We start from the raw sequence: 18777 nt of genomic DNA on the forward strand, positions 1-18777 counted from the left end.
AATGGCGAGGTTGGATTCAAGGTTGTTTACGCTCTGCAAGAGCTTCTGTGCTAGTAAATGGGTCACCCACAAAGGAGTTCGGAATGGAGCGGGGAGTTAGACAGGGCGATCCACTGTCACCTTTCCTTTTCATTATTGCCATGGAGGGGCTTAATATTGCAATAAACACAGCTTGTGAGAAAGGCATTTTTACTGGGATATCCCTCCCACATTCAAAGACATCTATTTCTTATTTATTCTACGCGGATGATGCTCTATTCGTGGGTGAATGGAATAAAGAAAATATTAGGAATCTCGCAAGAATTCTAAGGTGCTTTCACGTAACTTCTGGCCTTAAGGTTAATTTCCACAAATCACGGGTAATTGGTGTTGGAGTAGATATGCATGAGGTTACACGATATGCCACTCCCCTCGGATGTGAACCGACCAAACTCCCCTTTAACTACCTTGGTGTTTCGGTAGGAGGGAACATGAGGTTAAAGAAAAACTGGGGACCGATGATTGATAGATTCCAGGCCAAACTATCCTTATGGAAGTCAAAAACACTTTCAATGGGGGGACGTCTCACTCTATGTAAGGCGGTTCTTGGTAATCTACCTACATATTATTTCTCTCTGTTTGTTGCACCCTCTGGAGTCATAAATATTATGGAAGGGATTAGAAGGAAATTCTTATGGGGTATGAATGATGATGGGAAGAGGAAAATCAACTGGGTTTCTTGGCAAAAGGTGGTGTCTCCTAGAGTAACTGGTGGTCTGGGGATGGGTTCACTTAAAGCTTTGAATTTGGCACTAATCGGAAAATGGTGGTGGTGGTTGCGCAATGAGGGTACAAGTCTATGGAGGGAGTCTATTATGGGTATCCATAATCTCAAGAATAAAGTTGCTGACTGTATCTCAAAAAAGTCCATTCCGGGTGTTTGGAACAATATAGCAGGTGTAAAAAGCGAGTTCTTAAAAGTTGGAATCAATTTTGATGAAGTAATAAAAAAACAGGTGGGTAATGGTGACTGCACGTTGTTTTGGTTAGATAAATGGCTGGACAACGAAAATTTAAAGTCAATGTTCCCAGAATTGTACAAGCTAGAGAAAACTAAAAAGTGCAAAATAAGGGACAGGATAAACACCGGGGGAATAACATGGGAATGGAAATCGAGTCCATCCTCTAGTTCTCAAGCATGTGAATTTGCTGAATTGGCTCTCAAAGTGGAATCATTCCTACGAAACTCCCAACCAAACAGGTGGGTATGTAGCATCTCGGGGGATGGGGTTTACCATGTCAATGTGGTAAGGGAACTGATAGATACGGTGGGCTCGAGTAATGAAGGAGGGAAGATCGATTGGATTCCGGAGGTCCCAACTAAGGTACAGTGTTTCATTTGGAGGGCGGTCTTAAATGGTATCCCAACTGCGTGTGCTCTCCAAAAGAGAGGAATCAACTTCAACTCAGTTATGTGCAGCTATTGTGATCTGGAAAGAGAAGATACTGATCATGCTTTGATCAAGTGCCCGATGGCAGCAAAGGTGTGGGAGGAGATGTTAAGGTGGTTTGGCATTCCTCATCCTCAATTTGGGAATATAAGTGACGTGGTGAGGTTCTGCTCTACATGGGGAAGATGCTTAAAGAAGAAGAGGAACCTAATTAGCATTTGCTATGGTACTGCATGGCTAATCTGGAGAGCAAGGTGCAATTTTATCTTTAATAAGATTCGGGTATCACCCAACCAACTGGCAGGGAACATTCAATCCATGGTGTTTTCATGGATTAAACATAGGAGAGTTAATTGTTCTTATAAATGGATTGACTGGTGCTCTTGTCCTTCTTATTGCATGTAAATATTTCTTATCTGCAGTTTGTACTTTTGACCTATAGTTTCTTGCTATTTTGGCCTCTTTTCTAATATATTATTTGCCGGTTCCAAAATATATATATATATATATATATATATATATATATATATATATATATATATATATATATATATATATATATATATATATATATATATATATATATATATATATATGGATTGGAATGCATGACATCTTTGGCCTTTGGGCATTATCAGATTAGCAAATCACAAAACATGGCATGAAAAAACTTAATGAACATTTAAGTCCTAGGAAATTACGAGAATTGGCATTATTGTCATAAAAATATGATGGGTAGATACAGTGAATTATATGGATGTAAAATATTAATTATGTAAAAGACGTGAGTGAGTTTATATAAACCGTCAATTATGTAAAATATTTAGAATAATTTTGTGATTCAAAGGTATTTATTGATTACAAAGACTTTTATGCTAATAGTAATACTAGAATATGAAAACTATATGAAAAATAAAACATAAATAGGGAAACTATATAAACTTAAGTATGGAAACTATGATAACATGCTAATATCATAGGGATATCTTCAGAAAAATCCCGATTTTTTTGGTAAATTTTTAATAAAATCCTAAATTTTATTTTTTGAATTAAAAAATGCTGATTTTTTCACATTTTGAATAGAAATACCCAAGCAACCGGTTAATTTATTCACTTTAGTCATTTTTGATATGTTCAGCAGGTCATGGGACCAAATTGTTAATTTTTCGAAAATAAAGGGATTTTTTTGCAGATTTCGTCAAAAATGTTATATAATGTATAAACATATTTTTTACATATTAATATCTATTTTTATGTATTTTTGTATTTTTTATATTTTTATAAGTATATATTTATGTATTTTTATGTATTTTAAATGTATAAACCTATTTTTTTACTTATTTATATGTATTTTTAACCATTTTACATATTTTTTTATGTATTTTTATGTGTTATTTTTATATATTATGTATTATATGTATTTTTATATATTTTTACGTATTTATGTATTTTTTTAAAGCTTTTTATATAGATGTTTATGTATTTTAAGTATATAAACGTATTTTTTACGTATTTATATCTATTTTTAAGTATTTTACATATCTTCTATGTATTATGTATTTATATATTTTTTTTAAGTTTTTTATATAGATGTTTTTGTATATTTATGTATTTTAAATGTATAAACGTATTGTTTTACGTATTTATATGTGTTTTTAAGTACTTTACATATATTTTTGTGTGTTTTTATATGTTTTTTATGTATTATGTATTTATATATATTTTTGCGTATTTATGTATTCTTTTAGTTTTCTTATATAGATGTTTTTGTATTTTTATGTACATTAAATGTTAAACTGTATTATTTTTACATAAAAAAATATATAAACACGTAAAAATAATACAATTAAACATTTAATATACATAAAAATCTATATAAGAAAACTAAAAGAATACATAATACAAAAAAAACACAAAAAATATGTAAAATAGTTAAAAAAAAAATACATATAAATACGTAAAACAATACGTCTATACATTTAAAATACATGAATATACAAAAACATCTATATAAAACACTTAAAAGAATACATAAATACGTAATACATAAAAAATATGTAAAATACTAAAAAATAGATGTAAATACGTAAAAAATACGTTTATACATTTAAAATACATAAACATTTATATAAAAAGCTTAAAAAATACATAAATACGTAAAAATATATAATACATATAAATACATAATACATAAAAATTTACACATAAAAATACATAAAAAAATATGTAAAATTGTTTTTAATACATATAAATAAGTAAAAAAATACGTTTATACACTTAAAATACATAAAAATACGTAAATATATACATATAAAAACATAATAAGTACACAAATACGTAAAAGTTGATATAGATATGTAAAAAAATATGTTTATACATTATATAAAAATTTTGACGAAATCTGCAAAAAGTCTCGTTATTTTCGAAAAATTAACAATTTGGTCTCATGACCTGCTGAATAGGTCAAAAAGGGCTAAAGTAAATAAACTAGCAAGTTTTTTGGGCTTTTCTATTCAAAAGGTGAACACGTCAGGACTTTTTTATTCAAAAAATAAACTTTGGGATTTTATTAAAAATTTGCCCAAAATATCGGGACTTTTCTGGAGATATCCCTAATATCATATTATCTAATTATGTGTAAAACTCATGTGTTACACGAGTTGATTAAAGAAAAATAAAATATTAAAATGTAAATAATAAGTATTTTTTTAAATAAAATCTTCAAATAAAGAATAAAGAAACATATTAATTGCAATTTATTATAATATTTATTACATTTGATACTTTATATACATAGATATAAGATTATTTGATTTTTTAATTTTAAAATTTGAAAAAAAAAAACAATAAGTTAATATGTGGATATTATTTATTTAAAAATATCACAAAATTACAAGTATCAAAAACTTATTAGAGATTGACATTTGATAAAACAAACATTATTTATTAGAGGTAATACATCCTTCAATCGTAACTTGCAAAAGAAATTAAATATCATTCTATTTTTTCTTCCTATCAATCCTCCTATCCATTTAAATGATAGCATGTGTCATGTTAATATATTAAAATATCATTAAATGAACATTAAATATTAGATATGTCACCATTTAATTGGATAAAAGACTTTATAGAAATAAAAGATTAAAGATAGGATGATATTTAATTTCTCATCTTGCAATATAATGAATGCTCAAACTGTTTTTAAAATCTTCAAACAATGTGACGGATGTTGAATCTTTAAATGAATTTAATCTTTGAAATAAGCTTTGTAGAAACTAGACGTGACCATGCCTTTTAATCTTTGATATAAACTAAATTGTGTCTTTAGTCTTCATTGTTCTTAGTTGTATATTCTAGATATTTTGTCATTTTGTATATACTATCGGTTCAGGAGGGAAAGAAAGAAAGTAAAGAAAATAGTTGAAAAAGAAAAACAAAATAAGAATCATGAAAAAAGTATGTTGCCAATAATTAGTAATATCAGGCGTGTAAAAAAATAACAATTAGAGTGATCATTTAATTAGATTTCAAAATTGTTAAAATAATGAGGGCAAAAATATTAAATGATCATTGGAGATGCTCTTGTTTATGGAGCTTTTAAATATGTTTTAAGAACTTGTTTATGGAGCTTTTAAATATGTTTTAAGAACCAATTTTTAAATTGAATCCATATGGTAATCAATTTTCAGTTTGATCATAGGTTCAACCAACAATTTTCATATGTTTGATGGTGGTGGGCACTGGCCTTCGAGTTGTGTACACTTCAAAAATGTTCATTCTGCTTTAAAAATGAGTTATTTTTTTAACGGGCTAAGAAAAATCAAACTATACAAGTCCATTATAAAAGTTCAAATGTTTTTTACCGATTCTATTACACCGGTCCAATCCAGTTTTTGAAGAAATCTTCTGGTTTTGATCCAGCTTATAAATTGATATAAAATCAGGCGTTGTTGAACCATTCTTGTCCCCGGTTTCTTCTGATACATTGATTCGATCGTCCGGTTCAAACCAATTCTTTAAATATTGTTTTTTGGTTAATTATTTAACCTTTTTTTTTGTCGCTATAACCTAAAATTCTTATAATATATATGTTGTAATAAAAAAATTTCAACTTATTTGGCTTATAATTAAAGATATATTTGTTGTTTTTTTAATAAATGTTTTTAAATATTAAAGAGGATGTTTTTGTATAAAAAAAGAATGGCATTGTTGTAATTAACAACAAATCTTATGCTAGTTTCACAAACAATAATAAATTTTTAAAAACCAAAAAAATTAATATGATTCATTCTCTAATAATTCTTATAAACATCAACCTCTCCTTACCGTCCCCAGGGGCGGCTCAACCATTTTAGAGGCTCTAAGAAAACAAAAAAATTGGGGCCCTTTAGGAAAACAAATAGATTCGAACCTAAGACCCTTGATTTGCTAAACCACCACTTTTACCACTAGGCCAAGCTACAACTTGTGTTTGCAACCCAGGAAATATGTATATATACATATATAATTAACATAATAAGTTTTAAAATTGGAGGCCCTTTAGAATTGGGGGCCCTAAGTCATTGCTTAGTTTCATAAAGCATAGAGCCGGCCTTGACCGTCCCTCTTTCTACCACTGACAACCTCTTGTTGGTGCTGTCATCGTTGATGCCCGCCCCACCAACGGCTCGTCGAAATCTAAATCAACACCGATGCTGCCATCCGGTGCACCAGATCCATCATTAGCGTCATCCTTAAACATCTCGAGATATATGGATTTCCATGGTAACTGTCACTCTCAACTACGATCACAACACCATTGATGCCATCCAAGGCTAGATCACAAGCGTCAGTGTATGGCGAGGCCAAATCTACGATCTCCGGTGAGCCTCAACGTCCAAAAACACCGTCGATGACACACTCACTATCGTTTCCTCCGGTGACTTCTATTACCTCCGTCTCCGCTCTCCCTTATCGCTACCCTACCGCCAATGAAAACACATATCTGATGAGTTCTGATGAAAACAATGTTGAATCGATGTTTGTTTTATTATTTGTTATAATATTTTTACATAGATTATGCTTTATGGTTTTTATATTGTTAATTGAGTTTAGAACATGTGTTATTATGTTAGTGTTTTCTCAAAAAAAAAAAAAAAAAAAAACACACACACACACACACACACATTAATTTAGGTTTTTTACGTTGTTACTTTTTATGTTTTAACGTTTCAGTTATTTTCTTAAACTATGAATTTTGTGTATTAAGTTATAGTTTTTGTGTTTTAAATTGTAAATTGACTGCATTAAACTATGAATTTTCTGTTTAAACTATAAATTAACTATATTAACCTGTGAATTTTATTTATTAAACTGTGTATATGTTAAGCTGTGAATTTTGTGTATTATATTGTGAGTTGACTGTATTAAAATTTTTAATTTGAAAGTATAGTTATGAATTTATATTTATTGTGTATTAAATCGTGATTTTATTGTATTAATGTGTGATTTTTGTGTTTTAAAGTATGAATTACCTACATTAAGTTGTGTATTATATGTTTAACTGTGAATTGACTATATTAAGTTGTGAATTTTATGTATTAAATTGTGATTTTTATATTTTAAACAATAAATTGACTGCATTAAGCTGTAGATTTTCTGTTTAAATTGTATATTAAATATATGAAGTTGTAAAATTTTAATGAATCTTTTGTTAAACTATGGATGATTTATATATGAATGTTTGCATTAATTTTCTTGTGAATATATTTTTTTTTCTTGTGTTGTATAAATACATAAGAATGAATTAGTTTATATAATTATTTAGCATTAAACTCTAACTAGGTGATTTAATTGGTTTATTAAATTGTGAATATAGTATTTTAGCTGTCAATTAATGATTTCATATACAAATCTTATTTGGAAGAAATGGTGATTCTGACGATTGCACATGTGGTTGGTGGTGGCGTGTGGTAATTGGTGGTGGTAGAGTTTGGGTTTGACAAAAAAACACCCATATTAATGAAACTTAATTACCACTAACTTTATACAATAAAATGACAGTTTTATCATTATTTTATACTTAATGTTCCATTAAAAATGTTATATATATATATATATATATATATATATATATATATATATATATATTCAACCCCAAACCTTAAGAGGAGGTGAATAATGTTAAGAGGATATAGAGGATGAAAGGGTGAGAGAAATGCTTTTTGGGGTTACAAGGACTCATGGACGACGGTGATGCAAAAATAGAAACGAAGGATAAGAAAGGGTATAAAGTGGTGGGATGGGGACATGGGGTGGAAGTGAGCCATTCTTTGTTTTTAAATAGCTAAAACAACAAAGTAAATGGAGTGTTTGGTTTTATATCATAAAACTTCATTCGTTTGTTGCAAGTGTCAAATTTTAATAAGTCTGATGCCCAAGTGTTGTCATCAAATATGTTTTTTATATCGTTATAAAATACGTTTTTTTTGTAGATCATAATGCTTCATACATTTTGTGTAAATCATTCTAAGCACTATGTTTACAAGAACCTAGTTTAGTCTAAAATCGGATCATAAACAAAATTTAAATAATGTTTTGAAAAAGGATGAAAATCAAAAGTAAACTGTAAATAAGAACACTATAAATGTAAGATTTGAATATATAATAATGATATGTACAACAACCTTATTCAACACACAACACATAATTCCTAATCATTCCTTATAATTTAACATATAATTCAGAATCCTAATCCTTATCTAATACACAATTCAACAACAAATAATTCAATCTCCTCAACGTGAACCATACCGTAGGTAATATTTTTCTTATAAATAGACTCTTTCAATTTCATTTTCATCATATCAAATTCTGAAAAACAATCTATTTTAAGTAACAGAATGGGTTGCCCGAGTATTTGACAAAAATAAAACCTCTAGTTCGTTGAATTTCTTTTTGGATCGGGTTTTCACCGATAATCAGGTGCTATTAACATGACCCGTTGACTTAATTGATTAAAGAGTAGACTTTATTTACTAAAATGTTATTCTTATAGCAATATCTAAACTGACCTACACTGTCACATCTCATCCCTTGAGCACTCGACCTTTCTAAAAATATACCACCACAAATCCAACTGCTACATTTAAAGTTTGCTCCAAAAAAAAGGTCTTAATAACTGATGAATGGCGAGGCCAAATCTACGACCTCCAGTGAGCCTCAATGTCCAAAAACACCGTCGATGACACACTCACTATCGTTTCCTCCGGTGACTTCTATTACCTTTGTCTTTGCTCTCCTTTATCGCTACCTTACCGCCAATGAAAACACATAACTGATGAGATCCGATGAAAACAATGTTGAATCGATGTTTGTTTTATTATTTGTTATAATATTTTTACATATCTTATGCTTTATGGTTTTTATTTTGTGAATTGAGTTTAGAACATGTGTTATTATGTTAGTGTTTTCTCAAAAAAAAAAACATTAATTTAGGTTTTTTACGTTGTTACTTTTTATGTTTTAACGTTTCAGTTATTGTCTTAAACTATGAATTTTGTGTATTAAGTTATACCTTTTGTGTTTTAAATTGTAAATTGACTGCATTAAACTATGAATTTTCTGTTTAAACTATAAATTGACTATATTAACTTGTGAATTTTATATATTAAACTGTGAATATGTTAAGCTGTGAATTTTGTGTATTATATTGTGAGTTGACTGTATTAAAAATTTTAATTTGAAAGTATAGTTATGAATTTATATTTATTGTGTATTAAATTGTGATTTTATTGTATTAATGTGTGATTTTTTTTTGTTTTAAAGTATGAATTACCTACATTAAGTTGTGTATTATATGTTTAAACTGTGAATTGACTATATTAAGTTGTGAATTTTATGTATTAAATTTTGATTTTTATATTTTAAACAATAATTGACTGCATTAAGCTGTAGATTTTCTGTTTAAGTTGTATATTAAATATATTAAGTTGTAAAATTTTAATGAATTTTGTGTTAAACTATGGATGATTTATATATGAATGTTTGCATTAATTTTCTTGTGAATATATTTATTTTCTTGTGTTGTATAAACACATAAGAATGAATTAGTTTATATAGTTATTTAGCATTAAACTCTAACTAGGTGAATTAATTGGTTTATTAAATTGTGAATATAGTATTTTAGCTGCCAATTAATGATTTCATATATAAATCTTATTTTGAAGAAATGATGATTCTGACGATTGCACGTGTGGTTGGTGGTGGCGGGTTTGACAAAAAAACAAACATATTAATGAAATTTTAATTACCACTAACTTTATACAATAAAATGACAGTTTTGTTATTACTTTATATTTAATATTCCATTAAAAGTGTAGTTGGTTAAGTAATAATGAGAGTTATTTCGGTAAAAATGTTATTTATTTTTAAAAGTAGATTATTATTTTGGGACAAACCAAAAATGAAAGATAGACTATAATTATTGGACGGAGGGAGTAGCATTTATAAAAGTTTCAAATGCTATCTAATATGTCTATGAAATTAAAAACATGTTTTAAATTTAATCTTAAGAAAAATTAAATAGTTTTATATTTATATTTCTATAAAAGTAATATATATATATATATATATATATATATATATATATATATATATATATATATACACTAGCAGTGTACCCGCGCAAAGCGGCAGGGCGTGTAAATTCTTTCGGTGATATGTTTGCTCTGCAAAAATGTTATGTTACATAAGAAAGTACATGTCGAAGACAAAATAATCAAACTATTGTGTTATTTAGGAGATGGAGTCATTTTAGTGTACACGCGCAAAGTGGCAGGGCGTGTAAATTCTTTCGATGATATGTTTGCTCTACAAAAATGTTATGTTACACAAGAAAGTACATGTCGAAGACAAAATAATCAAACTATGGTGTTATTTAGGAGATGAAGTCATTTTTTGTTCCTGGACGGTGGGCTTTATAGCAGAGGAGGGAACAAAGAGGTATATGCGATTGGAGGGATATTTGAATCAACATGCTAAATTTAAGGATATCTAAAAGGGTTCAAAATTTGAATGAATCCGGGATTTGAGGGAACCATATCAAATTGCTGAGAAATATAAGGAGATTTGATGATAAATATTTGAATTCAAAATGAGGTTAAAATTTAATATTATTTTATTAATTGTTACTTGTACTATCAGCTTCATCATTTGGACGTCTTAAAAAATATTATTATTATAATCAATCTATTTTTAGAAATAGTTAGATTTCTTTTATAAGATAGTAAAGATATATATATATATATATATATATATATATATATATATATATATACACACACACACACACACACACACATCTTCTACTCTCTTTCTCTCGCTGACAATCAAGAAACCGTTCTCTATAACCTAGATTTAAAATGTCTTTTTTGGTAGATGGTGGTTTTGGTCTTCAACAACGCCCAAACCTTTAAGAGGAGGTGATATGAGGTGAATAATGTTAGAGGATATAGAGGATGAAAGGGTGAGAAATATGCTTTTGGGGGTTACTTACAAGGACTCATGGGCGACGGTGATGCAAAAATAGAAACGAAGGATAAGAAAGGGTATAAAGTGGTGGGATGGAGTGGAAGTGAGCCATTCTTTGTTTTAAATAACTAAAACAACAAAGTAAATGGAGTGTTTGTTTTTATATTATAAAACTTCATTCCTTTGTTGCAAGTGTCAAATTTTAAAAAGTCTGATGCCCAAGTGTTGTCATCAAATATGTTTTTTATATCTTTATAAAATACGTTTTTTTGTAGATCATAATGCTTCATACGTTTTGTGTAAATCATTCTAAGCACTATGTTTACAAGAACCTAGTTTAGTCTAAAATCGGATCATAACAAAATTTAAATAATATTTTGAAAATAAAAAGGATGAAAATCAAAAGTAAACAATAAATAGAACACTATAAATGTAAGATTTGAATATATAATAATGTACAGAAACCTTATTCATCACACAACACATAATTCATAATCATTCATTATCTAACACACAATTCAACAACATATAATTTAGAATCCTAATCCTTATCTAATACACAATTCAACAACACATAATTCAATCTGCTCGACATGAACCATACCATAGGTAATATTTTTCTTATAAAAAAACTATTTCAATTTCATTTTCATCCTATCAAATTTTGAAAAACAATCTATTTTAAGTAACAGAATGGGTTGCCCGAGTATTTGAGAAAAATAAAACCTCTAGTTCGTTGAATTTCTTTTTGGATCGGGTTTTCACCGATAATCAGGTGCTATTAACATGACCCGTTGACTTAATTGATTAAAGAGTAGACATTATTTACCAAAATGTTATTCTTATAGCAATATCTAAACTGACCTACACTGTCACATCTCATCCCTTGAGCACTCGACCTTTCTAAAAACATACCACCACAAATCCAACTGCTACATTTAAAGTTTGCTCCAAAAAAAAGGTCTTAATAACAAATCAACCAACTGCAAATCACAATATTGTTACATATGAACACTAAACCAAATTTACTTTTTTTTTTTTTTTTTTTTTTTGCATAATAATTTAACATCCATAATAGACAAATGTTTTTTTTTCTTCACAAGCATGGTTGGGCATAATACATGAGAAAAGAAAAAATATATATATATTTGATTTTTTACACATGATTCTTATGCAACAAGGGATCGGAAATGACTTGCGGCTCAAAGTCGGGCTTCACATATCTCGAAAGCATGTCGGCATATACCTCGTACCTAGCCGTCATACGGAATCCCCATTTGTCCTTTAGCTGTCTGCACAGGTTAAGATCCATATCTGATATCAACAACCCGTCTTTATTCCTCGAAAGTGATGGAGTACACGATGCATCTGGTCCTGAAACATGACTCGATCCATAGAAATGACCAAAATCCGCATGTGCCGGCTTCCCATCACCCGATGTAAACGGGTTCGGGAATACCTCCGTCCCCACCCGATTGATGGACCCCACAAAGTAACTATTTGCTATTGCAGCATTTCTTGCCTACAAAAAAAAAAATCCACATGCACAGTAATTCAGTATAACCTATTTTGTTCTGTCATGTGTACCAGTCACAATCACAGTCAGTACAACCTGTTCTATCATGTGTACCAGATAAGGGAATAAAGAGAATACCTCGATGGGCCACATTGGCTCACTGAGTTCACCAACTGTAGCAGAAGGATTGAAGACAATTTCTGCACCATTTAACCCGAAGGCTAACCAGTTTAAAGGATGATGCCTTCCATAGCATATATTCACACCAATCTTCCCAAATGCTGTTTCAAACACAGGGTGACCCGTATTTCCCTCCATATAATATGTACTCTCGTTGAAATCCCCAACCCGAGGTATATGATTCTGCCATTTCATTTGCAACAACTTTATTTCTATTATCACTCAATAAGAAATGGAAATACATGTAGAAAAGAAACAATTTATACCTTCCTGTGTTTGCCAATAATGTTACCATTGTTCCCGATTATAACTGCAGTATTCCACATAGTCTCTCCATGTTTCAAATCTCTCTCGAGTATTGGGCTTACTATCACCATGTTATATTTCCTTGCAAAACTTTGAAGAAATTGTGTTGATTCTCCATCTACAGGCTCAGCAAATTCACACCATCTTTTCTCACGGGTGCAAAATGCAAAAGGCATTGTCCATGCCTCCTGTAATTCGGTGATGATTTAATCCAAAGATCAATGGAAAAAAAGTTATTATTATTACATTGAAAGCTTACTTGTAGACATAATATGTTGACCCCTGAAGCACCTGCTGCATCAATAATGGGCTTCAGTTTTTGAAATATGGCTTTCTTTTGATCGAGAAAGGGTGCAGTTGTTGGTAGAGAGATTGAGTTTTGAATGAGTCCAACACGAACTATACGAGGTTCTCTTAGTAATTCCTTGTCAGCATTGAACCTGAATGCCTGTAACATGAATTGAAAATTGAAAACCATGTATGGATCTTTGATATATAACTTCAAGTTTTGCGTCTTTCTCAATTTATATAACAAAGTGGTTTTGTTTATATGAAATATGCAATGACTCTACCTGAATATCGAAATCATGTTGTGAAGATAATTCTTTGGCGATTTCTATTATTGGCAAGGGCTCAAGTGGTTTTCCACAATTCATTCCAGTAAGCAAGCGACTGACTTCCTGGAAAAGAAATATGATGTACAAAAGATTATCACTGCAAACTAATTTAATTTCTTTCATATTACCTTTGATCCCGTAAATAGATGAATGTTTTACTTTCGTGGTTAAATTAATTATATTTCTCATGTTCAAAATAATATGAAGCCAAGGGCTTGAGATAATAGCCATAGGGCCAGAAAGAGTACACAAGAAGTCAAGAACTCAACACTGATGATGTTGAAAGGATGGATTCTCCCTCTACCCCACCAAGAAAACAAAAAAAGAAGTCCAAAAGTGACTTTTCCAATTAAGAGTTTCTTTTTTATGTTAGATTTCGATTATAACAAAATTGGATTGGGTTTTGCAGAAAACTTAGCATACGATTACTTCTTTTTCAGTACAGGTTATGAAATCTAATTAACTACAGAATGAATTCAAGAAAAACTTTATGAATTTTATAACTTTTGAAGATCAAAAACAGCTGAGTTGACTTAATTTAAAGGTACTACTTTCAATTTCAATATGGAAGAACAAGGAAGAACTTAACATCAGCTGGTAATCCGACTATGGGATCATAAGCTGGTCAAAAATAAACTTTCTGACCTCAATTTATAAGTGATCACATCAAACCAATCTACTAGTTTTACCAAATCCACTGAAATTAGGGAACAATTCTGTACAGCAAAATTAAAACATAGGAAGCAACAATCCATCCGAAAAACAATGAAATTTAAATAAATCAATATGACTTTCATAATCAGTAAACGCAAACGCACAAATTACCTTGAAAACTGAGGGAGAGAGGGACGATTCGAGGAGACGATGAAGAGATTCGAATCCACAAATCGAACCGTCTGATAGTGTTTGCATTGGTTCTTCCGAATTTCCATTTTCTTTTCCAACTTCTTCCTTCTTCTCCATTTCTCTACTTGCAGATTCGTGTTGAAACTCTGGTCGGCGAGTGAGCAAATTAACGATTACGTCTGGCACTCTTCTACCAAAATATATTTTGATATGAATTACATCAATGGTCCCTAAACTATTCCTAGATTCACATTTTGTTCCTCCAATAATTCTTTATTCCCTATTTAATTGTCAAAGTAGTAGCCAAATTAATAATAAATAAGCCATGTGAGTGATTAAAACCTTATAAAATGTTGAGTGGAATCAATAACAGTTTAATAATTACAAAATTGATGATAAACATAATAATTAAATTTAATTAATAATTATTCGTTTAGTTATATAGATTCCTTCGTATATTTTTATTTGTAATACTATCTTCCTTGATATGTTTTTATTTGAAATATTAAGTGTAAAACTCGTGTATTACACGAGTTGATTAAAAAAAATAAAATACTAAAATATAAAATATTAAAATGTAAGTAATAATTATTTTTAAAAATAAAATTTTGAAATAATGAATGAAAAAAATATATTAATTGTAATTTATTATAGTATTTATTACATTTGATACTTTAGATATATAAGTATAAGATTATGTGGTTTTTTAATTTTAAAAATTGAAAAAAAAACATAAATTGAAATATGGATATTATTTATTTAAAAAATATCACAAAATGACAAGTGTCAAAATTCATTAGAGATTGATACGTGGCAAAAAAAACTTTCATTTATTAGAAAGGATTAGGTGTGAGACCTATGTATTACATGAGTTTATTTAAAAAAAATAAATATGAAATTTTAACAATTTAAAAAGTTTGAATTTATAAGAAAAATAAGAAAAATTTTGAATTATTAAAATTAGTGAGATTTTAATGTATTTTACATATATAAACTCTTTCTAATAAATACATTACATATATATTACCTTACATATTAAATGTGAAATTTTAATTTAATAAAATAAAAAATACAATAAAATGATAAGTGGAAAATAAAAAATTCAAAAATTCTAGAAAATGTTGTGTATCCAAATAAAAAAGAAGAGAACATGTGACAACAAGTTTTTTTTATTAGGGATGATTTATGTCATTAAAAAAATACAAATGTTTATAACTTTAATACTTTATGTCTCTTAATTTGTGGCTATTTAATTTGTACACCAATAGACCTAAGTATAATCTTCATCTCTTTGTTCATACGTTATTTATATCCATGTTCATTATTTTTTATGTTTAATTGTTATTACTCCACTCTATGCATAATTTGTTACCATATTATTAGATTCGTTCTCTTAATTGCTTTCAAATCTTAATTGCCCTCAAGTTGATTTTTTTTCTCCTCTAATTCTAATAAATAAATAAGTTAATTCTTCTATAAATAAGTATCATAATATTATAAATCTTCGATAATATTATACTAGGTTATAACCTATGGAAACCACGGTAGGTATGTTCAAAATTTTTTATTATATAAACAAAAATAAGATTAAATGTCAACATAGTAAAAATCAATGTATTTCAGATTGTAAGTAAAGTCGGATGAATTTGATAAGTAAAAAAAATCTTTTAAATTACATTTTGAAACACTTCTTGGTATAATATCATTTGACGTTTTATTGGTTAAATTACAATTTTTATCTAAAAGCAATAACTTCAATCATTATATGCTCATTTTTTTGGATAAAACAACGTATAATTGACCGTGTGAGAATATTTGTTATTGTAAAAAAATCAACATTTGACATCGATTGATATTGACTTTTATTTATGGTCACAACAAAACAAACAACCAACGAAAATTATCTTATTTTCAATTTGAATGGAGTTTTAACGTCCAAAGGTGTTAAAGATAATTTATAAAAAAGAATATGTACTATATAAAAGTGTATAGATAAATATATGATAAAGTCATTGTTATTGTATATTATTACTAAGCATTTTGTATGTATATTTTTTTTTTAAAATTAAAAGTTAATGATAAAATATTAATTTTGTAAACTAAAATTTAACAATAATAATTTATTGTGTTAAAAAAAAAGTTGTAAACGTATTTGTGATTGGAAAAAAAGTTACACGGACTTATGCTGGTACACTAACAAGATATAGGGACTAGATTCAAACTTTAAATAAAAAGCATGAAATTGGATTACAAGAGATATAGGAATTTTTAAATTAAAGATGATTTACTAGTTACAAAAAAAAAAAAAGGAAAACTGAAAATTTCTTATAAATACTTCTAAATTTTTCGAATATTTATGTTATTAGAATAGGACGATTTTTAAAATTTCAAATGAAAGATTTTTACAATTACCAAAAAAAAAAAAAATGAAAACTTGAATTTTGAATTTTGAATTCTTTATAAATATTTTCTGGAAAATAAGGAAGTACATAAAAAAAATCAAAAATTAGGAATTTCTTAAAAATCGCCACGTGTCAATTAGCCTACTTAGAAATGGGACATGTAGTATTTCAAGGTTTTGTTTATCAGAGGAGGTAGATGTCACATGTCAACCTATTAATTCTTCATTTTAAATTTTAAATTTTAAAAATTTCACTCTAATTATATTAAATTAATATTTGATAATTGATTGGTCATTTTAAATTTCAAATTTAATTACATTAAATTAATAATATTAGAACAAAAAGTAATATAAAATATATATATATATATATATATATATATATATATATATATATATATTATAAGAGGATATAATTCATTTATTTATTTAAATTAACGATTATAATTTTATATAACTAAAAAAATATCTCTTAATTAATAATTTATTTAAATTAATTTATTTGAAATAATTGATTAATAATTTTAAGTTTTTACTATGAAAGTTTAATTAATTTTATAATCGTGATTCTCGCAGGTTATAAACTAGTATATTATATACTCCTTCAATTTCTTATTCCAATACGGTCCAGAAAACTATAAACCTGATTTTTCCATAGCAGATTTATATATTTTCACTAAAATTTACAATTATACATTCAAATTATCAACGAAATTAATTACATTTGTTATTGATATTCCATAAATAGCTCTAAAATATATTTTTCGTTGTTTGTTATTGATATCCATATCCCATTAAGAGTTGGAATGAGTGATTCAGAGTCCTAAGTGAAATTCTCATTCTGGATTCTAATAGCATCGTGAGAATTTTCAAGTTCTTGGTCTTTTTTCACTGTATTATCTGTTAATTCATCGTCAACTAAGAAATAATTGAATCCAGTCAAGGGATACTTTGGCCTAGATTAATGTAGAAAGTGCATTAGACAAAACACACTAGGGGTTCCGCCATACTCTTTAATGCTGCCAAAAGTGTAATTTTAGTGGCAGACGGAGCAATTATCAAAAGCACACATCCAAAAAATACAAAAGAACAAACAAGTGCTAGTGACATCCAATACGAAACCATACTATACACTCTCTTTAATTAAATATCACTAAGATGTTGTTTGTTTTTTCAAAGCGAAAATTCATGAAGTTTGCATACCACTTCTTCAATCCTCTGCAACAGATGATGTGGACCAAAGGGTTGTAGCCTGTAATAAGAAACTTGTTTGTTTTTAACATCTGCAGGTTGTTATAATAAATTGAAATTTAAATAAACTGATTTTACAAACAAAAGATAATATCAACACCGAAATTTTAATAATTATAGTTTTAAAACATTGAAAGAATACTAAAAAGAACATGTAAAAAGACAAAAATATAAAATTTATAAAAAAAAAAGTATAAAAAAAAAGTTTAAAAGAAGCTATCAGTTTTTTTCTAGAAAAACTAATTTTAAATAACGTAAAAAACCTATTAAAATTTTAAGAAAATATTACCTACATGACTGGAAATAATAATTTCCTTCAGCCAATCAGTACTTGATCAGATGGAAAAAATGGTCCTTGTGGTTTCATAAAATCTGAAGTTTCATCCCTAACTTTAAAAAACCTCACGGATGATCCATGTGGTTTCAAAACTTTTAATGCGTAGTCCTTATGGCTCACCCAGTCAGAATTTATCCATTAAGTAAAGGGTATTTTCGTCATTTCACTACCCAGATACCATTTATGAGGTTTTCCATTATTTTATTTCAAAAAAATGAAAATTAATATGCAAGGGGTCCCACCCCATCTCTCTCTTTCTCTCTCTCTCTCTCTCTCTCTCTCTCTCTCTCTCTCTCTCTCGTCAATAAACCCACGCACCCACTCTTTCTCACTCACCTCTAAAAACATTGAAACTCCATTACCATTATGGGGTTCCATCACCA

At 28.4% G+C, this 18777-nt stretch overlaps 1 protein-coding gene across 1 annotated transcript; it reads right to left on the bottom strand.

Moving 5' to 3' along the window:
* Positions 1 to 12015: 12015 nt before the first annotated feature.
* BETA-UP (beta-ureidopropionase) lies at positions 12016 to 14589 on the bottom strand. Its single transcript, XM_078995718.1, has 6 exons — positions 14385 to 14589; positions 13515 to 13622; positions 13202 to 13390; positions 12903 to 13130; positions 12595 to 12819; positions 12016 to 12462 (listed from the first exon to the last, which is right to left on the bottom strand). Exons 1-6 carry the CDS (start codon positions 14520 to 14522, stop codon positions 12097 to 12099), a joined length of 1254 nt encoding a protein of 417 aa, XP_078851844.1. The 5' UTR covers positions 14523 to 14589; the 3' UTR covers positions 12016 to 12096.
* Between the last annotated feature and the right edge of the window lie 4188 nt (positions 14590 to 18777).

Source organism: Lactuca saligna, chromosome 5 (genome assembly GCF_052625555.1).
Source record: "Lactuca saligna cultivar CGN05327 chromosome 5, ASM5262555v1, whole genome shotgun sequence".
In the NCBI taxonomy this organism is placed as follows: Eukaryota; Viridiplantae; Streptophyta; class Magnoliopsida; order Asterales; family Asteraceae; genus Lactuca; species Lactuca saligna.

Coding starts and splice junctions, on each gene's coding strand:
- BETA-UP (XM_078995718.1), bottom strand. CDS start 14,522: ATGGAGAAGAAGGAAGAAGTTGGAAAAGAAAATGGAAATTCGGAAGAA. Junction 12,820..12,902: donor TTATTGGCAAACACAGGAAG/GTATAAATTGTT, acceptor ATGAAATGGCAG/AATCATATACCTCGGGTTGG. Junction 12,463..12,594: donor AGCCAATGTGGCCCATCGAG/GTATTCTCTTTA, acceptor TTTTTTTTGTAG/GCAAGAAATGCTGCAATAGC.